This window comes from Mercenaria mercenaria, chromosome 13, assembly GCF_021730395.1.
Source record: "Mercenaria mercenaria strain notata chromosome 13, MADL_Memer_1, whole genome shotgun sequence".
Classification (NCBI taxonomy): domain Eukaryota; kingdom Metazoa; phylum Mollusca; class Bivalvia; order Venerida; family Veneridae; genus Mercenaria; species Mercenaria mercenaria.
This window is the reverse complement of record NC_069373.1, coordinates 55,556,723-55,584,337: the sequence shown is the minus strand read 5'-3', so window position 1 is coordinate 55,584,337 and position 27,615 is coordinate 55,556,723. Positions and strand designations below refer to the sequence as shown.

General features: G+C 34.7%; 2 protein-coding genes across 2 annotated transcripts; one reads left to right on the top strand and one right to left on the bottom strand.

The window, feature by feature from the left end:
• Positions 1 to 114: 114 nt before the first annotated feature.
• On the bottom strand, positions 115 to 22,788 carry LOC123529195 (twitchin-like). The gene is made up of 4 exons (XM_053520908.1): positions 22,709 to 22,788; positions 1,652 to 1,810; positions 803 to 949; positions 115 to 458 (listed from the first exon to the last, which is right to left on the bottom strand). Exons 2-4 carry the CDS (start codon positions 1,728 to 1,730, stop codon positions 115 to 117), a joined length of 570 nt encoding a protein of 189 aa, XP_053376883.1. The 5' UTR covers positions 1,731 to 1,810; positions 22,709 to 22,788.
• On the top strand, positions 3,162 to 11,927 carry LOC128545943 (uncharacterized). Its single transcript, XM_053521892.1, has 5 exons — positions 3,162 to 3,310; positions 6,392 to 6,639; positions 7,623 to 8,103; positions 8,533 to 9,311; positions 9,515 to 11,927. Exons 2-5 carry the CDS (start codon positions 6,400 to 6,402, stop codon positions 9,938 to 9,940), a joined length of 1,926 nt encoding a protein of 641 aa, XP_053377867.1. The 5' UTR covers positions 3,162 to 3,310; positions 6,392 to 6,399; the 3' UTR covers positions 9,941 to 11,927.
• Positions 22,789 to 27,615: the final 4,827 nt, after the last annotated feature.

Genomic DNA, 27,615 nt, shown 5'->3' with positions numbered 1-27,615 from the left:
CCATATGTACATGACGTTATATATACACCAGCGTGTAAAAATTTGCACCCGCGTAATAATTGAGTAAGCGCAAATACTTGCATTAAAGGGTTCGGGATGCAAATAATTATTTTGCTAATGAAATTCATTAGTGTTGAATGGATTACCTGCTTCAACATCAGTTGTTTCCAATGTTATTGTTTCTGCATGAGGCCCAAGGCCGGCGGAATTTTCAGCATTCACTCTAAACCTGTATTGATGATTAGGTTTCAGACCTGTGACTTTATAATCCATAAACCTGTCAAAGGCTTGTAATGTTGTCAGGTACGTCCAGGCCGAGTTTCCTTCACAGTCCTTCATCATCAGGTAGTAGGTATGAATCCTGGAGTAACCACTTTTCCTGGGAGGCTTCCAGCTCAGTGTTATGCTTGAACTGGTTCTTTTAGCCACGTCTAGCTCTGTTGGTGCTCCGGGTCTCACTGGAGCATTTTGATTATTGATTTTTACATAATAAATTATGTTAAGTAAAATTTAAATCCAACTTTTCAATTGCCTTTATGTTAAAAAGTACAATGTTGTCCAAAAAGACAATATGGCCGTCGAAATCAGCATCAAAATAAACTTTATCATTTTGCCTAATATCTCCTGCATAATTTAATTATTATAATAATTTTACTGGATATTCCTTTTTTTTATACATAATTCACAATTTCAGTTGAAGTATAACTCGTCCCTTTGCCACAAATGTAAATGTCATTGACTGCTTAATTTTCTAATGACACTAGTATACAAATAAGGAAAGTTAATTATTTTTACTACCTACCGGGCTGTTTCTTTAGAGTAGTCGACTGTGTTTCAACAATTGTGCTTTTCCCATTCTTTCCCTTAGAAGAAACACCAAATATGTATCTCATGTTTGGAGTCAAATCAGTTATACGAAATTCTAGCTCGTCTGCTGACACTTTTCCCACTGCAATAGCAGAAAAAGATTCAAATATATTCATCCTGTTTTAATCCAGAAAAGAAATGTATATGGAACTTTTTAATCGAAGGAATTCACACGAATTTTGATACAAAATCACTGCGCCCGATCCTCGGTGTTTTGATGCATTAAGGTAGGTTTTGTATGAGGATTTTGGAAAGACCGAGTCTGGTTGTAAAATAAACAGAAAACAAAACAGAAAGGAAGGTCATGTTTCTACACAATCAAAGTAAAAAAGTACTAGTATCTCATTGAACTCCTGTTAGTCTGAAGAAGTTTTCGCAACAATATTACATAGCAAAGCCATGACAAGCGCTTGATTAGTATTGTCAAATGATGCACAGAACGTACTGAAACTGTACACGAGTTTCCAGCTACATACAGTTCAGTACAATTTCAGTTATATAAATCTATCATATACATAGATGTAGACAACTGAAGTTTCTTAGTCTAAATCTCAAACTTTAAATACGGACCATGGTCTTCTAAATCGTTGGAAAAGGTTTCAGTCAGTTAAATTTGTTTCTATGTAAAGTATTCAATTGCAAGAACATATTTTCATATTTCTGCTACCACATTGCTGTGTTAAAATACTTAAATAATCACTAGTATGGAATTTCAATAACATTCATTAATCTTGAAATATCTTATTGATGACGATTAAATCAACTGCCACTGAAACGTATAAACCTTTTGTCCAGCCGTCTGGGTTCGTTTTAAGCCGTCTGTATATCCGGTATCCTAGTATTGGCACGGCGTTGTTTTCCATCTTAGGTTCGTTCCACAAAATTGTTATTTCCGTAGAGGTAGGATCTTGTAACTCTATCCCAAACGGCGGATCAGGAAATGCTGAATAAAATACAGTATAGAGAAACGTGTTCTTAACCTTTAGCCTGCCGGCGGCAAGTAATTCTCCCTTTGCGACCAGTGCAGACCAAGACCAGCCTGCACATCATGGTCTGTACTGTTCGCTATTCAGTTAGTATATTTTCAGTGATCACCCCTTGAATGATGAATGGTATTGCCAAAATTGAATGATGGACCAGTCCATTTTAGAAACTTAGCTGGATAAAGGTTAAAGACCACCTATGAACATAGACCACCTGACTGTAAAGGCCACTTTTCCGATTGAGGTAGCTCTCACTAAGCTCTGCACGTTTGATAAACAGGCAGTATTTTGCGTAACGTCATTTATTCGGAAAACGTAGAATAAAGCCTGGATTCGGCAAACGGAAACGAAAATAATTTTATAAATTAGTGGAAAACCGTGGGTAAATCTATCAATACAACAACGTTACTATGTATCTAAAGGTAAAGTATGATATTAAAACGTGTCTTAAAATCAGCTTGAAATGTGCATCTTGAGCAAATATCTCAACAACGAGCACACGAGACATCTGTTTGAAATAATTCAAATTACCATTGCTATGTATAAGAAATAAATACAGTTTTATTTTGAAAATAGAAATGAAAAACCCACGTTAAGTTGCAATACGTTTTGTTTATTGGATATACACATCAATATTTACCTTACAAACGAGTAGAAAGTACGACATATAAACACATTGTAAAGATATAAAGAATTGACAATCATTTCCACTTAAACTTGCAGAATCCTGAGCGCCTTACACCCAAGTTGCACGTGCGAAATATGTACTTGAAAGAGGGGGACAAAGTTATTCAGAGATTGATGCCCACGGAGCGATGTACCCTGTTTTCATGTACGGAAGCCTGCACACTTCAGAAATTGTAACATTTAATTTAAAAATCAAAAGTGTCGCTTGAATAAGCAATAAACAAGACAGATAATGATCTCGAATATGGGATACCAGCGAAAGCGTAAACTTACAACATTTAAATTTATATCATCATTTAGATGAAAGTTTAAATCAGCAAATGCCACCGAAGCAAATTCGTTATTTTAAACCATTTAAAAGATATAGCGAATAAATCGAAATTATCCTTCTTTATCTAATATGTCAAAAAGCCGATAATACCGATTATTGGAAAATTGAAAGTTCAATATGACTAAGTAACCATTTGAAGAAAGTTAATTATTAACTTAAAGTTTAGTTATGATAATGTTATTTAGATATAAATGACAAATAAAGTTTCATTATCAAACTCAGCTGAGACTGAAGATGTTTTGTGAACACCGGGGGAGGGGGGGGGGGGGGGTCCCCATACACCGGCTACGCACTTGATGTTGATGTACTAACATCAACTCCATCCTATCCCAGGTATAAAGTTCAAAAGTGAATATTTATCTAATTTTTATCATATTGTTGTATCTGGTGATAAAACGGGGTGGTATGTGAGGATATAACCGTTCCCTTAAACTAGGATCTGGTTAGTCATTTACTCTTTGTTTTCAGATATTTATTTCTACCCTCATTAATAACGTCATGGTGCCTGTGATGGGACATTTCCAATGCATTTTGATTACAAGTCCCCTCCCAAGCACCAAATTATTAATACGCATTTGTTAAATCAATTAGAAAGGACATATAATGTACTTAGTTTATATTAATTTATTTTAGCTCGACTGTGATGAAATTTTGAGACTTATTTAAATTGCTCTCGAGCTCGTTCCCTTGAAAACAATCCAAGTACTAATATCATATGATAAGACGTGGTCATGATCCAAATGGGGCCCGAACACTTGTTCTCCTGACTGTGCGGCCGATAACCCTACCACTAGATCACCGTCAAATATAATGTATTTGATTCTGGCATTTCCGAGTTTTGTATCTGAAAACGAAAGTTATGTCTTTCCCCAAAGAGTCTCATTTTGAACTGTCTCATATGTAGGTCACTGACCGTAGCTGACTTGCATTTCACTGCATAATATTCTATTCCCCGGTTATAAGATATTTTTTCGGGGGAAAAAGGTATAAGACTGAGTGAGTCTTTAAAATATTAAAAAGCCTGCCGGGGAAAGACTTAAAATTTACCGTAACTGGAAACTACCTGTATACCGAGTCGTCTGCTCGCATTCGGAAAAATCCGGAAAATTCCGAGTCGGCCCGAGTCTTCAATTTAAAAGTAATAGTGATGTTATAAAACACTCAAAGGATAAGTTAAATCAAATACTTTTTTTAATTATTTTTACACAGTTGAGTCGAACGATAATTTTTCTGTAAAATATCACCGAAGCAAAAACGATTATTTTCTCCGTTTTTCGTACTTTGTACAATATATAAACAAAACTTACCCTAAATTTTGGCAAAAAATAGACATTTACAATTGACATCAATGGAAAACAAGGGTGGTACGATTAAAAGTCCAAAGGGTAAGTGAAAGCGTAAACTTACAACATTAAAAATTATATCATCATTTAGATGAAAGATTAAATCAGCGAATGTCACCGAAGCAAATTCGTTATTTTAAACCATTTAAAAGATATAGCGTATAAAGCGAATTTATCCTTCTTCATTGAAAGTGTAAAAAACCGATAATACCGATTATTGGAAAAAACTGAAAGTTCAATATGGGAAAAAAACAAGTTCTTATTTTTTTAAGTTCTGTCTGGAGATGTGCAGAAATTCAAATTTGATATTTTAGAAAAATGTGACATTTACTCATCTAAAAGTTTTGTTTTAATGCTTGCAGAATATTGTAAATAACGTTTGTCTGAGATTGAAAACCGAATGTGCATTTCAGTGTTATAAAAGTAAAGCATGAAAAGGTACACTTTAGGCAACTTATTATTGAAATCGAAAATTCAGTATAGATAGAACACAATAACTTGATTTTATCCAGTAATATTATATTCCAATAATGGTGATTACATGTGTATGAGAAAATCATTTTCCCATTCTTTTTGTAAGTTTTCTATATAAATATAATGGAAGGATCACCTTCATGGGTATGGCCTTTTCACTATAGGCCTAATTATGATATTATAAGATATTGTTTGTCAGCACAAAGAACTTGTTGAATTTTAACTATACCTGAGTTTTATTATCATTATTATTTCTTAGACTAATATTATTACTATAGCTTTTATAATTTTTATTTGTAATATTAAATAATAACAATAATAATCAGATAATAATTATTATCTATAAAAGAATAATAATAATAATAATAATAATAATAATAATAATAACAATAATACTATTATTATTATTATGATTATTATTCCACATTCACAGAAGGAAAATTAATTTCTTTCAACTCAACTGCACACATCTTCATGGTCTAGTTGGGACCCCTGCTCCCTGCTGTGCTAATTGCCCTCTAATTAGCTACTGTTACATTATCGCTGATAAGCAGCAGATAAGACGGGAGTTGTTTATTGGATTGGGGGAGGGGGGCACTTATATAATAGTGGATTTAGGCCTTTAAGATCATTTTTGAGATTGTATGATAATAACAGGATAAACAATGACTGAAACAGATCTTTATATCTCTGTGGACTTGGATAAATCGATTAGAATTAAAACGTCTTGAGCTAAGAGAAATGCGCTTGTAATCAAAGTAGAATTTTACACTAAAAGGAAGTAAACTGGGGTGTTTTACATAAAACGCTATATTTGGGATGTGCATGAAATTATTTACCGATATATGTGCTTTTTAATCTAAAATATGTATCAAATGTTTACGTGCGTCAGAAAAGACTCAAGGACACATCAAATTTTATCAACACAAACGCTTTTATCTTTCATGTTTATTGTTCAACTACAGAAACATATCCTCGCATGTTTAACCAGCTTACAATTTGATATAATTAGTAACGTTTTAATACGACTAATTCAAATTAAGCCTACGTTTTTAATAAAACTTGCTTATAGCTATGTGAACTGTCTGTATTGTTCGTACGAATACGTCAAGAACTCATAACTGTCTTTATATGTACCTCTGTATTGCACGGTCAAGTAAGTCCGTGAACTCATAATATCTGTTTTAATATGTACCTCTGTATTGTACCGACGAATTATTCTATGAACTCATGTCTTTATACTTATCTCTGTATTGTACGTCCGAACAAGTCATGCAAAGCATATCTGTTCTTATACGTACCTCTGTATTGTATGTTCAAATAAGTCAATGAAATCATAACTGTCTTTATAGGTACCTCTTTGTTGTACGTTCGAATAAGTCAATGAACTCATAAAGTTCTGAATTTATATGTACCTCTGTGTTGTACGTGTATAGGTATAAGTCTTTAAAGTTTAAACTATGAAGTCGTAACTTTCATTAAGAATGAAATAAATCAAATGAAATATTTCCCAGAGAGCTAATCAACTTAAGCTTTAAACATAATTTGTTATATTACAACAGATTAAAATATGTTTCTTATTTAATTAAAACCTTCATCTTAATTCCAACCAAAACCCTTTGTTGTATTTGTGTACTTTAGTTAAAATAAAATATACTGTTAGGTTGTATCACACATGTATAATGTCAATTATATTTTACGTACAGACATAAACATGAGCTATACAGAGATAACCATGATTTCTGAAAGTAAAGAAATAGAAAGTATCGATGGAGCGGTTGAACAGAGAATATATGTAAATGACAGACCAAGACTTGCAAACGTTAGTAACAATCAGCATATTGACAATAGAAGTTTACCAGGGTTACAAGAGTTTCATAAGAAGTCGTCTGCAGCTGACCTTAGATCCCCATCACCGTGTCCGGGAAGTAGAGCATCGTCGGCAGATAGCATGGTACAATTATTATATATAAATTGAAACTCAAATTTATATTAGAATTTAGTTAGCTGTTTGGTTTAGTATAGCTTGAAAAGTATTTTGTCAAGCTGCGACACCCAATATCACACTGGAGTTTTGTTTTTTGTTAAGAATGAACATGATAAGTTATGGGAAGAAAAGTAAACATCCATACGTTTAGTTTGAGTACAGGCCGAAAAGAGAGGACTTCTAAGACCAAGAACAAATGTCTCCGTTGACAGAATTAGACATTTCTTTTTTTTCAAATAAAAACGCATTTTAAGAGCCAAACGACTGTCTAAAATATACCCCCGTACTCGGTCCGAGTGTTGTAACATTTTCCTGAGCTTTAGACATTATTGAGTTCTTTCAAAGCTCCCTCATCATCGATGTGCTCTAATATTTGCATTAACATTATTGCATACCGGACGGAATCTTCCGATGGTTTCGCTGGTGCTGGAAAACTCTTATTTGCCTATCTAGCTGAAAAAGACAAGATGAACGGATAGGAGATCACCTTATCTTTTCCCAAGCTACACGTTATAATTTGAAAAAATATTTTATTAATTGTAAGCAAGAAAAATGAGCTAACATGACTGCCTGAGTAAAGCAGATGTTTTCGTAACCATCGGGAAACAAGGATAAAAAACTTCACTGGTGCACGATTTTTCATTCAACGTTGTCCCTCTGGTGTTTGGAAAACCCTGTCTTACACAGGCAATCATATAGTATTCTAAAACTGGCTGTAGGTGCAGTTGGGCACACCCGGCTCTCCGGTAATTGTTAAAACAGTTCCCCTTGGTCCTGATATTCCCATCTGTACTTACAGCCTGTGAAGGTCCCCTATAGTGCACTGTACTAAGTTTTTGGTTAATTGTCGTTGCGAGGCACTCTCAGTGGGCTTGTCGATTCAAGTATATATATACAAATGTAGACAAATGCATCTATTTTTTCAAGGAATAATAATTTCTGATTTTCAGCCTGTATCAAGTCAAAGTGCGGTCCAGTTAAAAGATGATATTATTAAAGAAATTCAGACAGAAGTTATGAAACCAATCCAAGTCATGTATTCAAATATCCTCGAAGAAATACGAACTTTGAAACTTAGAAGTGAGATTGTCAGAGCAGATGTGTCGTGTCAGACTGACTTTCCAGGTAATAAACAGTTGTCGGCTGCCTGCAACACGAATTCAGTTGCATTGGGTGGACCACACAGTCTATCTGGTTCGGAAACTCCAGATTTCACCGCTGAAGACGTTGAAAATGACATGTCAACTACAACTACGGTTGATAAGAAGCCAGTTCCATTATTAAGGAAAGATGATTACAACAATCGCAAGACATCTACTTTGCCAAGAACAACTCAAACTTCAAATAAATTCCGAAGTAACTCATCCAAGACAAGGGGACAAATCGTACAAGTTAGGCCTAGACCAAAATCCGAGGTGAATCCAACAATAGGTGAGAAATAAGCTATCAAGTTTTGAAGTCGTATTTTTATCTATTCTATTCTATCACGTTTTATCTTTTAACGCTTTTCAGAAAGAAAATCACTGCTTATCATCATAAAAATTAAGAAAAGTTTTGTTCTTTTGTTTGCTTCATTTACGATTAAACTGAACGACGCTTCTCTAAAGATACATCAATTTTAAACAGGAACAGTAAATAAATGAAGGGAACCTTAGTCATAATGAAGTATAACTTAATCATTTTAATACGAGTTTAATATCTAAATTGAGATACTGTTACATCTTAAAGGAACTAGATTAACTTTCTAAAAATCTAAAGGTGACATTTATATAATAAACACACTAATGTCATTCTTTTACCGGACGACTATATCACTGGTATCCAGATGATGTGATAAATTATTCATTTATCTATATACAGTTAATACAGTCGATAAAAGAGAAAGTCTTGCAAACGCTCTACAGTTTCATATTGAGGACATTGTTGATGGGCTAGCTTTTAATGAGAGCGATCTTCTTGACTGCCTTGTAAGGGAACGGTATCTGACAGAGGACGAATACACATTGGTTAAAAAAATGAGTGTCAGGAAAGACCAAATTAGAGCTCTTGTAAGCACCATCAAAGGACGTGATCTACACGTTTTGGAAGGATTCGTGAAACACATCAAACAACGTATTCCAGCAGTCGCTGAAAAGTTTGAATGCAATATGGGTAACGGTGCGAATGGAAATACTTGCGGCCTTTGTAAATTAAAGACACAGTTCAATGTTAAACATGTGGTTGATAGTTTGTGGTCGATACAAGTTATAGATGATGGCATTTACAATCAAATAATTTCTTCTGTTGCAACTGTAGGAGCACAAAGTACATTATGGGTGGACATATTTAATTCTCTGAACAGTCTTAATCCCGAAAATGCTAAATTGGCTCACGCAAAATTGTTGAAGGCAGTCTCAGAAGATCACATGCTTATGCATTTAGAAAAAGATATAAAAGAACTGCTGATCAAGAATAATGGAAAGCTGATTTGCTCGTGTGAACCGAAATTCAATTTACCTAACACAGATTCAGTTATGCTTCCGACGTCAGGCCGATCTGTTTTACACAATTCTAGTTCCACATTCAGCAAAAATGGGAGATCAAATGGTTCTGCACCTGGTTGCACAAAAGCTAACATCTCCGAAGAAGCCAGCATACAGGTAAACAGATTTCTAATCGTTATATTAGATATATTGTCATGTACAAACGCTTACTGACACAAGTAAAAAGCGTCTTCTTCCAAAAAAAAAAATCCGAAGCTGAACGCGCAGTGCATGTGCCGGAAGGACACGTCTTTATTTCATTTGGTGAAAATATTGGATCGATTCCCTTTTAACAGATTGTTTTTCTTCTTTGTTTTCAGACAGCACCTTCAGCCATTATTTCAAGAGGACATGATAGAAAAGGCAGTGATAATTCCTTAAAGCCTCCGCCTCTTCCGAAAAGACCATCGTTTGCAAAGAATTCTGCAACGGATGATCTTACAACGAAAAAGCCTTTCAATGCTCTCGAGCCTTCAAGTTTAAAAGATGTTTCAGTCCCCTCTTCAATGTCATTACCTGATCGGTCGCCACTGAACACGTCTTTCAAACATTCAACAAAATCAAAAACATCGAAAGAGCACAATACTGCATCACAGACATTGCTAGGTCCCCCGACAAATGACAAGAAAACCATGGAAACGCATGATGAAACTCCTTCAGCGAGCGGAATTCCACCTCTGCCTGTTAAGAAAAACAAATACTCAGCCTGGAAAAGAGCCGATGAACATGGCCCATCTTATGTGTGACATATTGCAAGACAAATTATATTACAACATGACGAAATATACATGTTTACTACTAGATTGTGACCTATATTCAGTGTTAATTTTGAAACATAACATCATATGACAAACGTTTTACCAAACTTTGAGTAATGGCAAGCAGTTTTAATGACAGTTCATTCCCGGGAAAATTATTGTAACTAGTGTCTTTGACGGGTATCTTAAAATATAACGACTTTGGAGAAGTTACAAAACTGCTTGCATATAGTAATATAAACATGTATTACATCTGAATAGATAGGATTAGAATGAAAAACAATGTCTTATAGAATTCTTCTCCCATGTTTTTACTTGAAGTATATCGAGGGTTCAACGCAATAAGGGCGTATCTACATATAATAACTATATGTAGATACGCCCGTATTGCGTTGAACCCTCGATATGTCATTTAAATTAGGTTGAATGGGGTCTATATTTGTATCAACCCTGACATATATTTAAAAATAAATTTCGCTGAAGAGGAGGAGCAGAATACATTTTTTGAAACAGTTAATTTTTAAAACGTGCAAATCGTTGGTCAAAGTGTACAGTGATGCCCAATTCTTTACACAGACTTGTCACAAATAGACAGTATGTGATTGCTCGTGCATATAAGAGCACCGTTTTGCACGAGGTTCGTTTATATAACTCCAACATGCCTCGTGTACCTTTGTCGTATTAAGTTGTTGTTCTGATTACTGGTATTACATAGATTTATTCGAATATACCATATTCATGTTTCAGACTTTGTTTTAAACCGTTTTTTGTTTTTCTAGAACAGCGTTATTTTAATTGTGACATTGAATTTAAAACTCCATTCGACTGTGTACATCACTGATACAATACAGTTTGTTTTGGTAGCATGGAAAATTTGAAAATACACTGAAGTGTTGGTATTATTCTATTCAATAATTTGTCACAATGGGGATTAATATAATGCAAAGACATTATGAATGTCTTTCTTTAATACAAGTGTGATTTTGTTTACTGATAACAAACTTGAATAAGGGATAGATTAAATGAACTAGGTCTATCAAAAGGCATTGTTAAAAAGAAGATATTTTGCCAAACCATCCGTTTTCAAAAAGGGTATAACTAACTGTTTAAACAGATTGTATCGTGTCTTTCAGATAACAAAAATGTTAAGATCCATATGAAACAATGAAGAAATATTACAGAAATTAAACGAAACCGTGGAATGCAACCCATCATACGATTTAACGTTTTGAATAAATAGCGTGACTAACCATGTTTTTAAGAGAATGCGTTATGTTGAATTAATGCCTTTAATTTTTTGGACTAGATATACATCAACATTCAAAGAACAGTACAATAACTATAGTATAATCGTACTGTCGTAAATTAATAAATGGCTAGCCCTTATCAACAATGTATTTTAAATTTTACACAAAATCATATACAACCTGTTACGAAATTGATTTTTGTTTGTTTGTTTTGGGTTTAACGCCGTTTTTCAACAGTATTTCAGTCATGTAACGGCGGGCAGTTAACCTAACCAGTGTTCCTGGATTCTGTACCAGTAACTGCCAACTTCCCCACATGAATTATCAGAGTGTTACGAAATTGAGCTCAGTACTGGGAAACAACGACAGAAGTCAGAAACACTGGCAGCCAGAAAGGTATTTCGGTAACTGTGTAGATTCAATTAATGCTGTAATAAACATATAATTACAAAATCGTCGGAGCTGGAAAAGGAAAAAATGATCCGTGCCGGCTGAAACGTTTGAACAGGTGAATATAACTAATATAGGAACTTTTTGACTTTGCAAGTGAAAAAGGTGATAATGTGTGATAAGGGTATATAAACGCCTTATCGTTATATAGGCGGCTATTGGAGAGGATTGGCTGGATTGTTTGATACTTCAAAATATTATAATATTTTGAGTTATTAAGTTAAAATACAGTGTGTATCAGAGTTATTTAGAGAAATACACCTGTTCACTAAACTGTCGATTATGGTTTGATTTTTGTGATAATTTACATTGATATAAGTTTACCAAAAATATTTTTAAAAATTAGAAGTTTATTTTTGTCTTTGCGGTTTTATGGTGTGTATGAAATAATTTTGCTTTATTTGCATAATTTGATCTTAAATATCCATCAAAAGCGTACAACGTTCCTAAAGATAAAATACACAACAAAAATCTCAAGGACAGACCGATGATCATGTTTACTTAAACGAATTTATCTATAATCTAGCTACCACAGTATATATGCTTGAAGATTTTATAAACTGTGTTAAACGACCACTTCAAATGCATCTATTTTTTTTATAAAGCATGGTAAACTCTGTATTTATGACTGTTGAAATTTAACAACATCTGATCATTTGGCTATTTTGTAAGATGTAAGTCATTTTCTGATGTAAGGACATAGGCACGGGCAATATGCGTAACCACCTTGCCATTTCCTGTTCTAAAATCATCATGTTTCAACGTTTTTTTACAATTAGGACTGCCGTTACGTTTAGTCCCAAAACGCTTATATCTTACGCACTGGCGAGACTTCTGATCTTTTTTGTCAAGGAATTTTCTTATAGATCCGCATTCACCTGCTGCCAAATATTTGTTTGTTAGGAAAGAACAGTCTAAACGTTCGCTACTTTACTCGGGTTCATTTGCTTTTGCAGAAGTCGAATGGTGTTTAACATTCAAAAGAAGGTTTATGATATCCGGCCGAAGGCTATCATAGCTAGCCGTTTGTTAAGGATACACTAAGCAGTGTGGGAGTGGTTGCTTTAACATTGTTTTCTTCTATATTTCCAAAGAAAAAGCAGGCATGAAGCATATCAAAATGAAGGCGAAAAGTTACGCTATACCACGGTACTATCTTGATAAGATTTTATATATCAATATTCTGTAAGGATAACAAAATACGTAAAGTTCTACTGTTATCTTCAAACAGATTCAACTCTCTCATACACTTTTATAGACTTGCCATTTAAATGCAATTTCCTTTACAAATAAAGAAACGGAAACATTTCAAACACTTCACCGAGTTGTGAGTTGTGAATTTCTGTTCAGACAAAAAGACGAAAATGTCTTGTATAACTTTGTTCTTAGGGTCTTCGCTCAGTAAAAGCTAAATTTCCTTTATTTTTGTGCCAGCGAATCAGACTACTCCATTCTTCAATCCTATATATTAATAGGCCGACAGTTTGAACATTTTAAACCTTATCTACAAATAATTAGACCTCTTGATCATGACAGTCAGTGGAAATCCGTTATATTTACTTTGTGAAAATCACCTATATAATTTCGGTCACATTAAAGAGCGAGAAAAACCATGACTTAATTATGGTTGTTCTTTTCAGAAAGGTGTTATTGTAAACACATGTCAAATGCTTACTGTTTATCCTGCATATTCATCAAATAAAGGTTTTATATTTAAACTTTTAAATTCATTTGTGGCCTCTGACAGAGGAAAGTATGATGAATTTATATAAAAAATTAAAAAAAGTGTCAAAAAAAGTGCCAGTTCACACCTTTAAATTAGTGTTTCCTTAATCTTTATCAAGCTTGGAACCATTGTCTTTTTGTTCAAAGCACTGCATTTTTTTTCATCATCTAGGCTACTTATTAAAGTCCTATTCTTAATATAGTATGTACATTTCATTTCCGAAGCCTCCAGCATAGATTTTATTGTCATTGCATGAATATGCTATGCACCCAACCGGTATATTCAGTATCCCCACTCTGCCACAGTTAATAGACAACTGATGAATGTTTGACATTCCCAGACTCGCAACAAAGACACAACCTTCATTGTCCACTACTATTCCATACGGCTCAGTCAGCTCCCTGTAGACATCCTTCACCTTTCCATCTAATGTAACCCTGGTTACTGTATTCTTAACGTTATCTGATACGTATATTGTTTCAAGGTCGGGACTTAAGACGAGATAAAGTGCCCTTTTAAACAAGCTTTCTCCATTCACATCAGCAAAGATATTCCGCTTAACAGTCCCTTTCAGGTCGAGAATTTGAACATAAGTGATGCAAGAGATGATCAGATTTTGTCTGCAACATGCAATCCCTGCACACTCACCCTGAACATTGATGTGATGGTCTTTACTTAGCGTACCTGCCTTAGATAATGTCAAAAACTGGATTTTCTTTTCATCCGGAAGCGTAACAGCCACTTGATTGTCTGCTACCTTGGTAACATTCCAAAGTCTTGTGATCATGTTCTTCTCTGAAACCACACATAACTTTTTCAAATCTACTACTTTCACTTTCTTGTTTCCATTATCTACAACAATAGCATTGTGATCGGATAACACGCACAGTCCACTTATTACAGGAGATGCCTTATCTTTGCTTGTGCGGAGATTGACCTTTGTCCTTACTTTTGCTGTGCTCATTTTCTCTGAGCCTTTAACTACAACACTGCCCATGCTGTTTATTCTTTTCATCATGTCTTCAATTTGTAATGAGGGTATGTATTCAATATTTTTCTTTTGAGGTTCTTTCTTTAGATCACCTCTTTTTCTTTCCAAGATATGTTTAGCTTTTTGCATGGCTATGAACAGTTCGCATTTTTGTCCAGTTTTCATTTTGGTTTCAAGGTCGGATTTAATGTTCTGCAAATCTGTTATTGCCATTATTTTGTGACTCAAGACGTCTTGAAGCTCATTGTTGATATCAATTTCCTTATCATTTATCTGTGTTTCCATCATATATTCAAGACTGTCAAAAAATCTGTTGACATCAGTCCTTTGTCTTTTAAGTTCTGCTTTCGCTCTGATGCACATTTTACTAAAATCTTGAATATTTGCATCAGCAGAGTTTGTACTACTGTTGAGCTGCTGACATATGTCGTCTATATTTTTGGAAAATTCTCTGACCTGCTCAATGCATTCAGTCCCTTTAGCTATGTCTGGAATATGATTTACGTTTTGACATTGTCGGTGATTGAGTGCAATGCATACACTGCATCCAAGGGAGTTGCATGATCCGCAGAAAAAATCAACAGTTACATCCCCATGTGAACCACATTTTTGCTGGCACACGTCCTTTACGGAAACGGACGTTGGTATTTGTGGCATTTTGTCTTTATCGAGAAGAACATGGTTTTGAAATACTTTCAGTTTTCTGTGGTAGGTATAGCAGTGTTTACACAGATATTCTGAACAGTCCGAGCAATATCCTGCCGCTTCAATCCGTTTACCATCTTTCTCACACGATTCACACAGAATATCCACTATTTCATCTGAAGTGTTTTTAACTGATGGGCTCTATTTGTCAGCCATTTTGTACACGTCGTTATCAGTTTCTCAAATACTTAACGTATATACATACTATATTACTAATCTGTAATGGGGTGTAAGGCATGAAATAACACATTTTAACTAAATTGTGGTTAATAATAGTTTAGGCTACAAACCACTAAATCGATTACCACATTATACACAAACAACACTCCTACTTTAGCCTTTTATATCACTAGAATTGTTTTTGTTTTTTTTTCAAAATATCGAAGAACGACGCTCATCTGTTAGCTCGTACGTCTAGTGTCATATCAAAGTAAAACTTATCCGTATATAATGGATATCAATGTGCTTGAAGTCACCTTGAATAATGTACAGGGCCTCCGTGGCCGAGTGGTTAAGGTCGCTGACTTCGGGTTACCATTGTGAGTTTAAAAACTCCTATAGACTGATACACAGGGGTAAAATATAGATTACAACTTAGTTTATACCTATACATAGCTCGCCCGCTCGGGAGAGCATGTGTAGATCTACGGATCGCGGAGTCGTGAATTCGATCCTCTAGCGAGGTGAAATGTTTCCGTGGGTGCTAAAAGACATGGTTGCAATCTTTTTTTTTTCCCCTCTGTTCAGGGTTTTTCTTGGGAGAAAGGTTTGTACTTTTTCAAAAACCGGAACACGGTTAGGTTAATGTCCGCCGTTACATAATTGAAATACGGTTGAAAAACGGCGTAGATCCTAAACAAAAACAAAATACCTATACGTCCTCAAAAGTAAGACAAGTGAAACAATTTACTGTGTTAAATTATTTTGTGAATGCTTGTACAGAGAACGTATTTGCTCTTAATTAATGCTCTTATAGGTCATTGAAAGTTCTATTCAAGTTAAATTTAAATTAAGCGAGATCTGTGAAAGAATAGGAAAGTTCTTTTTAAGAAATTAAAAGTTGCCCAAATCAGAACCAAGAGGCCTTTCCAAACGGATAAATTGGCGTCATGAGAAAACCCAACATGTGGGTTTGCGACCAGCATGGATCCAGACCACCTGCGCATGGGCGCAGTCTGGTCAGGACCATGCTGTTCGCTTTAAAAAGCCTATTGACTTAGAGAAACTTTTAGCGAACACAGGATCCTGCCAGACTGCGCGGTGCGAGCTGGCTGGTCCATGCGGGCGAAAACCCACTATTTTGGGTTTTCTCATGGCATGGCCCAATTGTTTTGTTTTCATTAATTTGGTCCAAGTTTATTTACATTATGATTTAAAATCGTGTTGGTGGGGATCTAAACCCAGAACTTTATGATGTCTGTTTTTGTCCCTTTTTACTGTCCGAGGAGCAAAATTGGGTACGTCAGACCTTTATCGGTTTTTTTACCCCCCGACCCCCCGAAGCCATTTGGGTAAAATGAAAATTTACACCCCAAACGAGACGTGAAAAAAAGGGTTTTTGTAAAAAGGGGACTAGTGGGCCTTTTAAGACATGCAGAGAGAGAAAACTTACAAAAATATTAAAAATGTAAAACATGCTAAAAATCAGGCAAATTCGAATTAATATAAGATAAGATGTCGAAACAGAACCCCTATTTTTTCAGTTTGGGGAGGCATTCCATCTTAATCACAAACCAAAGTTTCTAAATCCATGTGAAGTACAAAAAAATGACTTATCGAAAAGCAAAAAACACAAATTTCTTAAATTTTTATAAAAAATTATCAAATGTGCCCCCTGTATGAAAAATTTTAAATGCAGCATTTTAAAACAAGACCCCATTGTCTGCCCTTCAATACGGCTATGTTTTTTGCTATATTTGAAGGTTTGGCGGGTGACGTAAAACTCCATCCTGTCCTTTAAAGTCCTTTATCGATTGTCATTTTTTTCTAAACCCCATTTCCCTTTTTTTGCCCATCGAAAAGTCTCTTCATATTACCTATCTTCAGATTAATGTCACTTTCGACTAACTGTCTTAATCAAACATTCCCAAACGACGTGATTTGGGCTTTGGCAAAGGTGTAATCAGAATGTCTGCTTTTGCACCGATTTCCGTTGGTCCAAACGTTTCTTTTTTTTCCGTTTGAATCGCGGGGGGGTCCCGGGTAACGGTGAAAATTCAGAGTGACGGGTTTTATTATCCCAGTTTTTGGGAGTTTTTCCCGAATTATTTCATCATAGTAAGAAGTCTTTTTTTGGTACAAAAGGATCCGCCTCCAGCTCTGGTCTAGACCCTCTAACTTCTTTCGGGAATACTCCCTTTCCCTGTCAGCATGTTTTTATTGATATCTTTCCCAAAGCATCTCCAACTGCGGCCCACCTCTTTACGAATCTCGGCTGATTTCTCTACTAGCGCAATGGGAAAGGGCGACTTTGTGCTCGTGTTCAAAATATAAAAAGAAAACCCGACAAATCATTAAATCAACTGATAATATATTTTAAACATCGTTTTTGTAAACCGCTTACCAACTGCACCCGAAAGAATACCCCTTTTGTGCAAAGACTATTTTCTTTTGTTTGGCTTTTTTGAAAAAGTGCACATGCTTTTTTGGGGCAGAAAATCCTCGTACATTTTCCAAATAATAGGGCCCCAAAAAGGAAAAGAGGAGCATTAAAAAAAAAGTCACCCCTGTTGATAATATTTTTTTAAAAATTGCTGTGAACGGGATAAAATGCGGTTTTTTAAACTTTCATAGTGGTTTTCGGAATTTTTCGTTCTCACTTTGGCTCCGACTAGTTGCTTTCTGTTTTTCCCATATATTTATTGCGCTACCCCCAATAATTGTGTCTTCTTTTAAAGAAGAAAAATTACCTTCTTTCCGCTTCACACCCCCGCTTTATGCCACCTTTTTTCATTTTTTTCCTTATTTCGACTGCGTACCGGGGATAGGTTTCCCCCATCTTGATCTGGTGGACGCCATGACAATGTGATAGCATTATGGGATATTCTTGAATACCTGACTGGACCTTTTGGTTTCCCTGGTGGTTCTGCATTTGAAAATGTGAATACGTTTTTATAAAACATTGTGTAGTAAATAATAAAATTCTAAAATGAAAAAAAAAAAAACAAAAAAAACATTAAACATGGCGGTATTGAATACGTTTTTTAGGGGCCCCAGTACTCCCTTGGTCTTCTAAGTTATTCGCGGGACGTGTTACTTTGTATTGAATACCGTTTTAAACGCGTTTACACATTGAGCACTTGATTTTGCTAACATGCACCATGAAATAAGCTTTACTTGTTTACAAAAAATAAATAAAAAAATTTTGAATTCAAACAAAAAAACAGCGGACCTGTTTTAACTTCCTAGGAATGGTTTACGCGCGTGTATTAATTCACTTGGGCAAAGCCCAGCAGGTGTATAACCTCTTTGGGTTTTTTTAAAAAATAATTAAAGCATGGTTTGTTAAAATTATTTTTTTAATCATTTAATGCATTAGAAAAACTTTGTTAAAACCTGTATTTTTTTAAAACCCTTATAGGAAACAACCAGTGGACATAAAAAAATTTTTAAAAAGCAAACCTGTGTTTTTTACCACCCATGAACAGAGCCCCCGGCTTAAAAAACCCCAAAGTTTTTATTCCCATTTTAACATTTAGTATATTTTTAAACCCGTGAAAAAAGACCACCCCCAAATAAAAACCCCTTTTGGTCTCCAAGGGGTCTTTATAGACAGGTTTGTGTTTGAAAAATTAAAAAAGGGTTTTCCTAAAATTTGGTCATACGACAATATTTCTACCAAACAAAAAATTCTTCTTTTACAATCTTAGAAATGCGGAAAAAAAATCTTTATGGATTGTATACACAATCTTTCCTCTGTCTGATCCTAAAACATTGTTTTTGTGGATTTTGACGTTTAAGATGGAATATTCAAAAAAGTAGCGACGATTGAAACAGGATGATGTTCGAGAGCAGTTTTTTGTAAACTTCATAAAATATAATGCAGAAAGAGACAAAAGCTTCCTTAAATTGCATATACTTACAGAAAATTAGGGGGTTTCGTTGACTAAAAAAAATGATTTATTACCCTATGACATGACGTTATTATTCCCAGCGTGTAAAAATTTTAACCCCCCGTAATAATTGATAAGCGCAAAAACTTTGCATTAAAGGGGTTTGGGATGCAAATAAATTTTTTTGCTAATAAATTTTATTAGTGTTTAATGGTTACCTGCTTAACTCAGTTGTTTCCAATGTTTTTGTTTTTTGCATGAGGCCCCAAAGGCCCCCGGAATTTTCGCATTCACTCAACCTTATTGATGATTAGGGTTTGACCTTGACTTTAAATCCTAAACCTGTCAAAGGCTTGTAATGTTTTAGGACGTCCAGGCCCGGGTTTTCCTTCACGTCCTCTCATCAGGTAGTAGGTATAATCCGGGAGTAAAAATTTTTTCCCGGGAGGCTTTTGCTGTGTTTTGCTTGAACTAGTTCTTTTTGCCACGTCTAGTTGTTGGTGTGGGGCTCACTGGAGCATTTTGATTATTGATTTTTACATAAAAAATTTTTTAAGAAATTCAAATCCAACTTTTAAAATTGCCTTTATTTTTAAAAAGTAAATGTGTCCAAAGAAAATATGGCCGTCAAAATCAGCTCAAAAAAAAATTTTATATTTCCCCAATACTCCAGCATTATTTAATTATTAAAAAATTTTTACGGATTTCCTCTTTTATACAAAAATTCGCAATTTCAGTTGAATATACTCGTACGTAATGTCATTGCTGTTAATTTTAATTCCTAGTATAAAAATAAGGGGATTAAATTTTTTTACTCCCTCCGGGTGTTTTTTTGGTAGGATTTGTTTCAAAAATTTGCTTTTCCCATTTTTTTCCCGGGCCCCAAAATTGTATCTCTTTTTGGGAGTAAAGCGTTATCAAATTCAAGCTCGTCTGCTGTCATTTTCCCACTGAAATACAGAAAAAGTTTTAAAATTATTCCCCTGTTTTAATTAAAAAAGTGTTAGGGAATTTTTTAAAAAAAGGAATTCACACGAATTTTGTACCCTGCGCCCGATCCCGGTTTTTGGGCATTAAGGGGGGGTTTTAGAGTTTTTGGAAGCCGATCTGGTTGAAAAATAAACAGAAACAAAACAGAAAAAAAGGTCTTTTTTCTCACAATAAAGCAAAAGTACTAGTATTCTTTTAAACCCCTGTTGTCTGAAGAAGTTTTCGAAACAAAATTACAAAAAAGCCTGAAAACGTTTGTTGTACTGAAAGGATGAAGAACGTAGAAACTGTCCCGGGTTTTCCAGCTACAACTTCAGTAAAATTTCAGTTATAAAAATTATTATACATGTTAGACAATGAATTTGCTTACAAAAAAACTCTAAATCGGACCGGGTCTTCAAAATCGTTTAAAAATTTTTGTCAGTTAAATTTTTGTTTCTAGAAAAGTATTTAATTGCAAAACATATTTTCATATTTCTCTCCCCACTTTGCGTTTTAAAAACTTAGAAAATCACTATTTGGAATTTTCAATCATTCTTTAAAATCTTGAATATCTTTTTGTGACGTTAAAATCAACTGCCTAAAAACGTTAAAACCCTTTTGCCCCACCCGTTGGGTTCGTTTTAAAAACCCTCTGTATATCCCGGGATCCTGTATTGGGACGGGTTGTTTTCCATCAGGTTGTTTCCACAAAATTTTTATTTCCCCTGGGTTGGGATCCTGTAACTTATCCCCAAAGGCGGATCGGAAAACTGAATAAAAAACAGTATAGGAAAGTGTTCTTTCCTTTAGCCGCCGGGGGGGGAATAACTCTCCCCTTTTCGCCCGTGAGACCCAAAATCAGCCTGCAATCATGGGCTGTACTGTTCGCTTTTGTTAGTATTTTTTTGTGGGGACCCTTGAAGAAAGGGACCCCCAAATTGAATGATGGGCCGTCCATTTTAGAAATTTGCTGATAAGGTTTAAAAAACCCCCTAGCTAGACCCCCTGACGTAAAGGCCACTACTTGTTGTTCTTTTCCTACTGGGTAGTTCTGCCTTTTGATAACAGGGGGAATTTTGCGTAACGTCTTTTATTCGGAAAACGTAAAAAAAGCCCGGATTCGGCAAATGGAAAAGAAATTATTTGTAATTAGTGGAAAAACCCTGGGTAAATTTTCAAAACAACAACGTTACTAGTAAAATCGCTTGAAAGTGCATCTTTCAAATATTCCAACAATGAGCACACGAACCTTTTCGTTTTTTTCACGATATTATAGGCCCAAAATTTTTATTTTGATGGAAAAAGTTCATTAAAAACTACATTGTGGAAAAATTTTATTTCGAAAATGTTAATCAAAATTGTGATTTTCCTATTTTTTTTTTTATATATTTTGGGGTTTTCGGCGCACCCAAAACCCCTTAGGATTTTGGCGAAACAGGCTACAAAATTTTGGGTTTTAAATTCAATTTTTAAACGAAAATAAAAAACCAGGTAGGAATCAAAATTTTCATACCCGGGTTCAAGGTTCGCCAAAAACCAAGTGTTAAGACCCTATTGCCCCTCTTACGATCATGAAGGGTAAAGGAGTGGTTCCCCAATTTTTTTCATACACTGATTGTCCCAGAACCACATGGGGCGATTTTCCATATACCCACATTATAAAAACTTATGTGACGTTCAAATTTTTCTAAACAGTCTAGCCAAAAATGAAACACCCGGCCCTATCTTGTTTATTTGCGGAATTTTATCAGTATATTCTGAAACTTTGAAAAATCAGGGTTTAATCAAATTCTTCATTGTAGAAAATTTACTGATCTGAACTTGCAGAACTACCTTATTTTTATATCTACAGATTGAACCCAAGTGCAAATAAAACCACATTCATACTCTCGCAAGGTATTTTTTACATACAGGTTTCATGGTAGTTACAAATGAACCGCACCATGAGAAAACCAACATAATGCGTTTGCGACAAGCATGGATCCAGACCAGCCTGCGCATCCGCGCAGTCTGGTCAGGATCCATGCTGTTCGCTAACAGTTTCTCTAATTGCAATAGGCTTTGAAAGCGAACAGTATGGACCCTGGCCAGACTGCGCGGATGCGCAGGCTGGTATGGATCCATGCTGGTCGCAAACGCACTTTGTTGATTTTCTCATGGCGAGGCTCAAATTTTTTTTCCCAGAAAGGAAAGTGATATAGACCCATCTAACGCAGTACTTATTACTCTAAAATGAGATCTAAACAAAAGTAAAGAAGTCCTAGACCGACTTTCGGCTCAGTTCACATTGTCACATCTCGGTACACAGATTTGAACGGCCATCTTAGCGACTAAGCAATATCTTAATTCTATATATAGCTTTTCAGTTGTTCGATACTGTGAGATATTTTGATGTTGGCCAATCAGAATTGATCTATTTATAGTTTATATGATAAATATAGATATGTTATTAAGTCGTTGTAGTCTTCTTGTGTAAAAGTGTTCTTACATTTGAACCAACAAACATGAATGAGGTATCGAGAGTGAGTAATGTTTGGTTTTAAACTTGTTTCAACATTTGACCCTAATAAAAAATAGATATTTTGTATAAACATGTAATGTCTTGTAACTTACGTCCATCTGATCGTCCGCCTTGGCAGAAACCACAACATGAAGACTTTGATTTGTCTGCTTTTAGTTTTTCAGCTTTTCTTTCTGTAGAATTGAAATACGTTCTTTAAAAACAAGCAGCTGCTCATGACATATGTCCGTGTTACAAAATATCTATTAGTTCGGTATACATACTATAATATATTATAGGACAGAGGATATTACAGAGTATTTTTTTTTCATACTGAACCTCGCATTTTATTACTTTATTCAACTCGTAATAAAAGATTTGAATAAAGTAATAAAATGCAAGGCTCTGTCGAGCATTTTATAAATTTTATTTAAGGGTTTTAAAAAATTTTCAATATGAAGATGTTTACACTTTGTTTTCCCGGGTGAAATATTACAAATTTTTTTTCTTTACCTTTTAAGAAAAAACCACCCCAAATACTTTGAAGGATGTCAACAACGGGTTTTTTTACATTCGTGTTTCCAAAATTTGTTAGGTTTTATTCCACTCCCACGCGTCAAAGGTAGAATTAGAGGGCTTTTTCAAAAAAATAACATAGATTTTTGCTGTCAAATCCCGCATTTTGTGTAAATAGAAATGTAAAATATCGTTGAAATTTCCCCAACTTTTGAAATTTGGTCAAACTTTTTTGAAAACATTTTGCGGTAGACAAGCGCGTCGAGTTCTTATTACCATAGTACGCTTAAAAACCGGCAGTTGTTTTTTTGATCCCTCGTGTTTTAAATTTCGATCGCAAAGATTCCATTAATAAAAAAGTTGTTTCCCCCAAAAATATGTCAAGTGCAACAATAGTCGGGCGCTGCCCCAAGTAGGCGTCATACCGGGTGGGAGGGGGAATAAAAAAAGCAACTTTAAAAATTAAGTGAGTATTACTGTTTATAGCATGTAATGTCTTGCCGATAGATAATAAGAGGGTTGCTTATTTTACTGAAAAAATTTTGGAAAACAGCAACTAAAAATTCATAAACTAATAAAGCAGACCCCAAACCCAATGGTCCGGAATAGATAAAGAAGCGAAAAATGGAGGGAAAAAAGGGAAAAATCTGCAAATGGCGATAACGCCAAGTATGAGCCGACTGAAAAACCCAATACCACTTTTGGTACCCTGTCCGAGATGCGTGGCATAAGTGTTCATACATTTTTTAGTATTCTAACCAAAAAACTTATTATGACTTTTTGCTCATGAAAATTTTAAAAGAAATTTACAAATATGAAGTAGAAAAACTTAATGAAAACATTCAAGGAAGGCACGACGTCGTTAACGTCGTTGAAATATAATCGCCGTGCGCCGGGCCCGTGAAAGGGGACTGTTTTCGAGGAGGCGTAACTCCGGGGCTGCGGGGTCATAATCACGCCCAAATTTGCAGTGAGTTAGTAGAAAGATGAAAATCATGATGTTTTTTTTTTGTTTTGCTTCATTAACGTTTATAAAACTAGTGAAAAAGTCTAGTTATTTTGAAAAACCCCTTGTAAAAAGTTTTTTTCGTGTCATAAGTCTGAAGCATTCCGGGGGGTTTGGTTGGTACCCGACCCCTAGTAGGGGGGGGTACCAACGACCCCGAGGGATTTAAAGATGTTTAACAATATTTTAACACTTTCAACAAAAATGTGAAAAAATTTTAAAATTTGAATATTTTCCCCTAAACGTCTTTAAAATTTTTTCATAAAATGACCGGAAACTGCTTTTTTCTATCAGTTGCGTAATATTTCCCATTTGAATTTTTGTTTTGGGCCGTAATACGTTTACTCTTTGCCGAAAGCGATAAAAAAATAGTGTTTTAAAAGCACATGAGTGCGAGAAATTACTGTTAACACACCGTTTCTCTCAGAAAAGTGAAAAGAACAGCAGTTCTATTTTGAACATGTGAAAAATATGGTTATATAGTTTTGTTTGTGTTTTTTTTTTCTGAAAAAAAAAAAAGTTAAAAACCCGCGAAACACTGGTATTTACTTCTAAAGTAAAAAACTTTTTAGTTTTTTATTTTCGAAAAAATTTTCCCTTTTTGGAAGAAGTTAGCGATAGAAAAATTTAAAAGTTTATGAAAAAAAAAATTTTTTGTCAAATGACGCATTATGCAAAATTTTGGGCCCTTGGTTAAACGGGGGTTTAATGTGTTTAGTTTTACTCATTTTTTTTAGCTCGATAGTGATAAAGCTTCAAGCTTTTTGGGAAAATTCCGAGTCCGTTCCGGAAAAAACCCCGTACGGTGTCATTGGAAGTCATGGTTGTGCCCCCATGGAGCTCGAACCCCGCCCCCGGGATTGGCGGCCGGGCCCTTATCCCTGGACCCCCCGCTTCCCTTTTAATGTGTTTCTGACGTGGGTTTTTTATAGCCATTTTAACCCCCCAGTACCCAAAATTGAATGTATGCGCATTTAAGAAGCAGAAATGCCCCTTTAGAAATTTTTATGCCTAAATTTTAAAATGTTCCCTTTTGTACTGACTTCTAGGTACTGAATGTATTTGATATCTGGTGTCTATAAATATAATATTATTTCCCTTCTTATTTTTTCGGCCCTTTTTTTGAATTCCTCCCCCGGTGTTTTGGCCCTCGGGTTTCTTTTGTTGAGACCCCCTTTAAAAAAACCCCGGCCCACAATTATCAAAACAAATTTTTCCCATACGTCATCCCACAGCGAGTGCTACTCCACTCATTACACAACCTGAAAATTTCAAAATGAGGTTTTGCGTTACTGACAAAAACAACAGTGCTACGTTTTCTGAACACGTTCGGATTTGTTGGAAATCACGTAAAATATACGAGAACCGCAACTCTTGTTGCCGTTGAAGTTGTTTCCCTTTACACTGCTAGCTATTTTGAACATCGCATCTTGGTTAAGACGTGTGTAAACATAACAAAAGTCAAGAAAAATCATCATCATCATAATTTTATAATTATTGCTAAATCAAAATTATAAGACTACTTCGTCATTCAAATATGTATGCATTTTAGTAAATAATAATTTCAAGAAAATATATGTACAGTACAAGTTCTAAAATTCTATAATTCCTTAATTCCTTTCCCAGATCATTTGACAAAAGGTAGTACTTTATTATTATTTTGCATTTTAAATTCATAAGTAAAGTAAAGTCGTTTTGTTAAAGGGCATTGCAAAAATTTTTAATATCCGTGTTTAGTTTGTTACTTAATTTTTTTTTAGATGAAAACTACTTTTATTCGTATTTGGGGATAAAACAGTTTTAAAAATGGGATTTAAATTTTTTAATTAAATTGCTACAGATCAATTTGTTTTTTTTACGCGTGATGTTTTATGGATCTTTTTGCAGGTTTTGTAAGGGCCCCAGTGTCTTGATTGTCTCCCTTTTTTTGAATCAGAAATTTTGAATTCCCCTATTTAATTTCCCCCAATGATCATTTTGAATAAAAAAAAGACTTTTTTTTATCTTTTGTTTATTCACAAATCGGGCTTACATTTATATCGGGGGAATTTAAATATTTTTACTGTGGTACGATGTTAATCTTCCCCCACCCACTCGGTTTTCCATGGGTTTAAATGTTCATTCTGATGTTATTACAAAGAAAAGTATATTCATTTTAACCGTGTGTTTTGATGCCCTTTTGAACTGTTTTTTTTTGTTTACAAAATTTTTTAGCTGTGCACTGTATATTGGACTGTATTTTTGAATTTTTTTTATCGCTTGAAATCGCCAATAACTGTTCTGAGATACGAGCTCGTTAGTTTTTTTTAAAAAGTTATAAAATGCCAAAATACTTAGAAATCAATAATTGTGTTCAATATTTTAAATACTTTTCAAAGTTTTCTAAATCGTGTTGGTGCCCGTATTCGTGAAGAATGTGAATTTCCATTTACTACTGTGTTTTGTCCGCCATGATTGTTTTTTTAAAACTCGTGGCGCGTGCGAGATGTGACAAATCTCACAAATAAAAGTCAAGTGGCGGAAAAATTCGTCGTTACCATCATATCAACCAGTCACAAAAAGAGGTGGTCTTCCGTTATTGGTATTAAACAAAAAAAAGACAAAGTGGTGAATGTTATAAAAAAATTAATTTTCCTTATAGGAATTCCATCTCCAGTGTTTTAACGTGTATGTTTTTCTGGTCTATATTTAGTCTCAAGTGCCTAATAATTATTATCCCAAACCCCAAAAAAGTCCCAAAGTTGGTAAATCCTTTTTTTAGTTTTAAACCTAATTTTTTACGAAATTAATCAGATGAAGATGTTGCATACCAATTAAAAAATTATACCAAGTAGAGTTTACCAAATTTATAATCATACCAATTTTACAAACGGGTATATGTTATGTACCCCAATAGCCCGGATCCCTTTTGAAAACCCTTTTAGCATTATCCCCTGTTAAGATCTAGTGTACATGCGTATTTTTTAGTGTTTTTTTGTACAGTGTGCGACAAAGTATTTCCCGGATTTTTATCTAATATAATTCGGCACTATCTTTTGCGAATGTTGATAAACCCAATTTTTAAAAGTGGTGAAAAAGAGTTTCCCAAAAGTGATTGTTTCAATGATGCCTTTCAATTTATATGAAAAAATTGGAATAGTGGAACTTTCATCGTGTTTAAGTGTTTAAAAAAAACGAAAAGACGTGGTGATTAAACCAAAGGTGCACAGCAAGAATATTGTAAACTGTTTTAAAAAATAATATCTAACATTTTTACTAAGTCTTTTATAAAATTATGAGTTAAATATTGCAGTCAGTTATTTTATAATATTTTGGGCCTTTTAAACAGGTTTAAAAAAAGTTCTGTTATTTAAATTCACCTCCTTATATTTTAAAAAGTTAACGAATCTATCCAAAATCTTTTTTGCCACCACCCGGGCCCAGGCGACTGTGTAGCACCTCTATAGAGCCACCTCGAAACCCCGCTCGCAAAGGGTTCGCTAAAAATTTTGGTGGCAC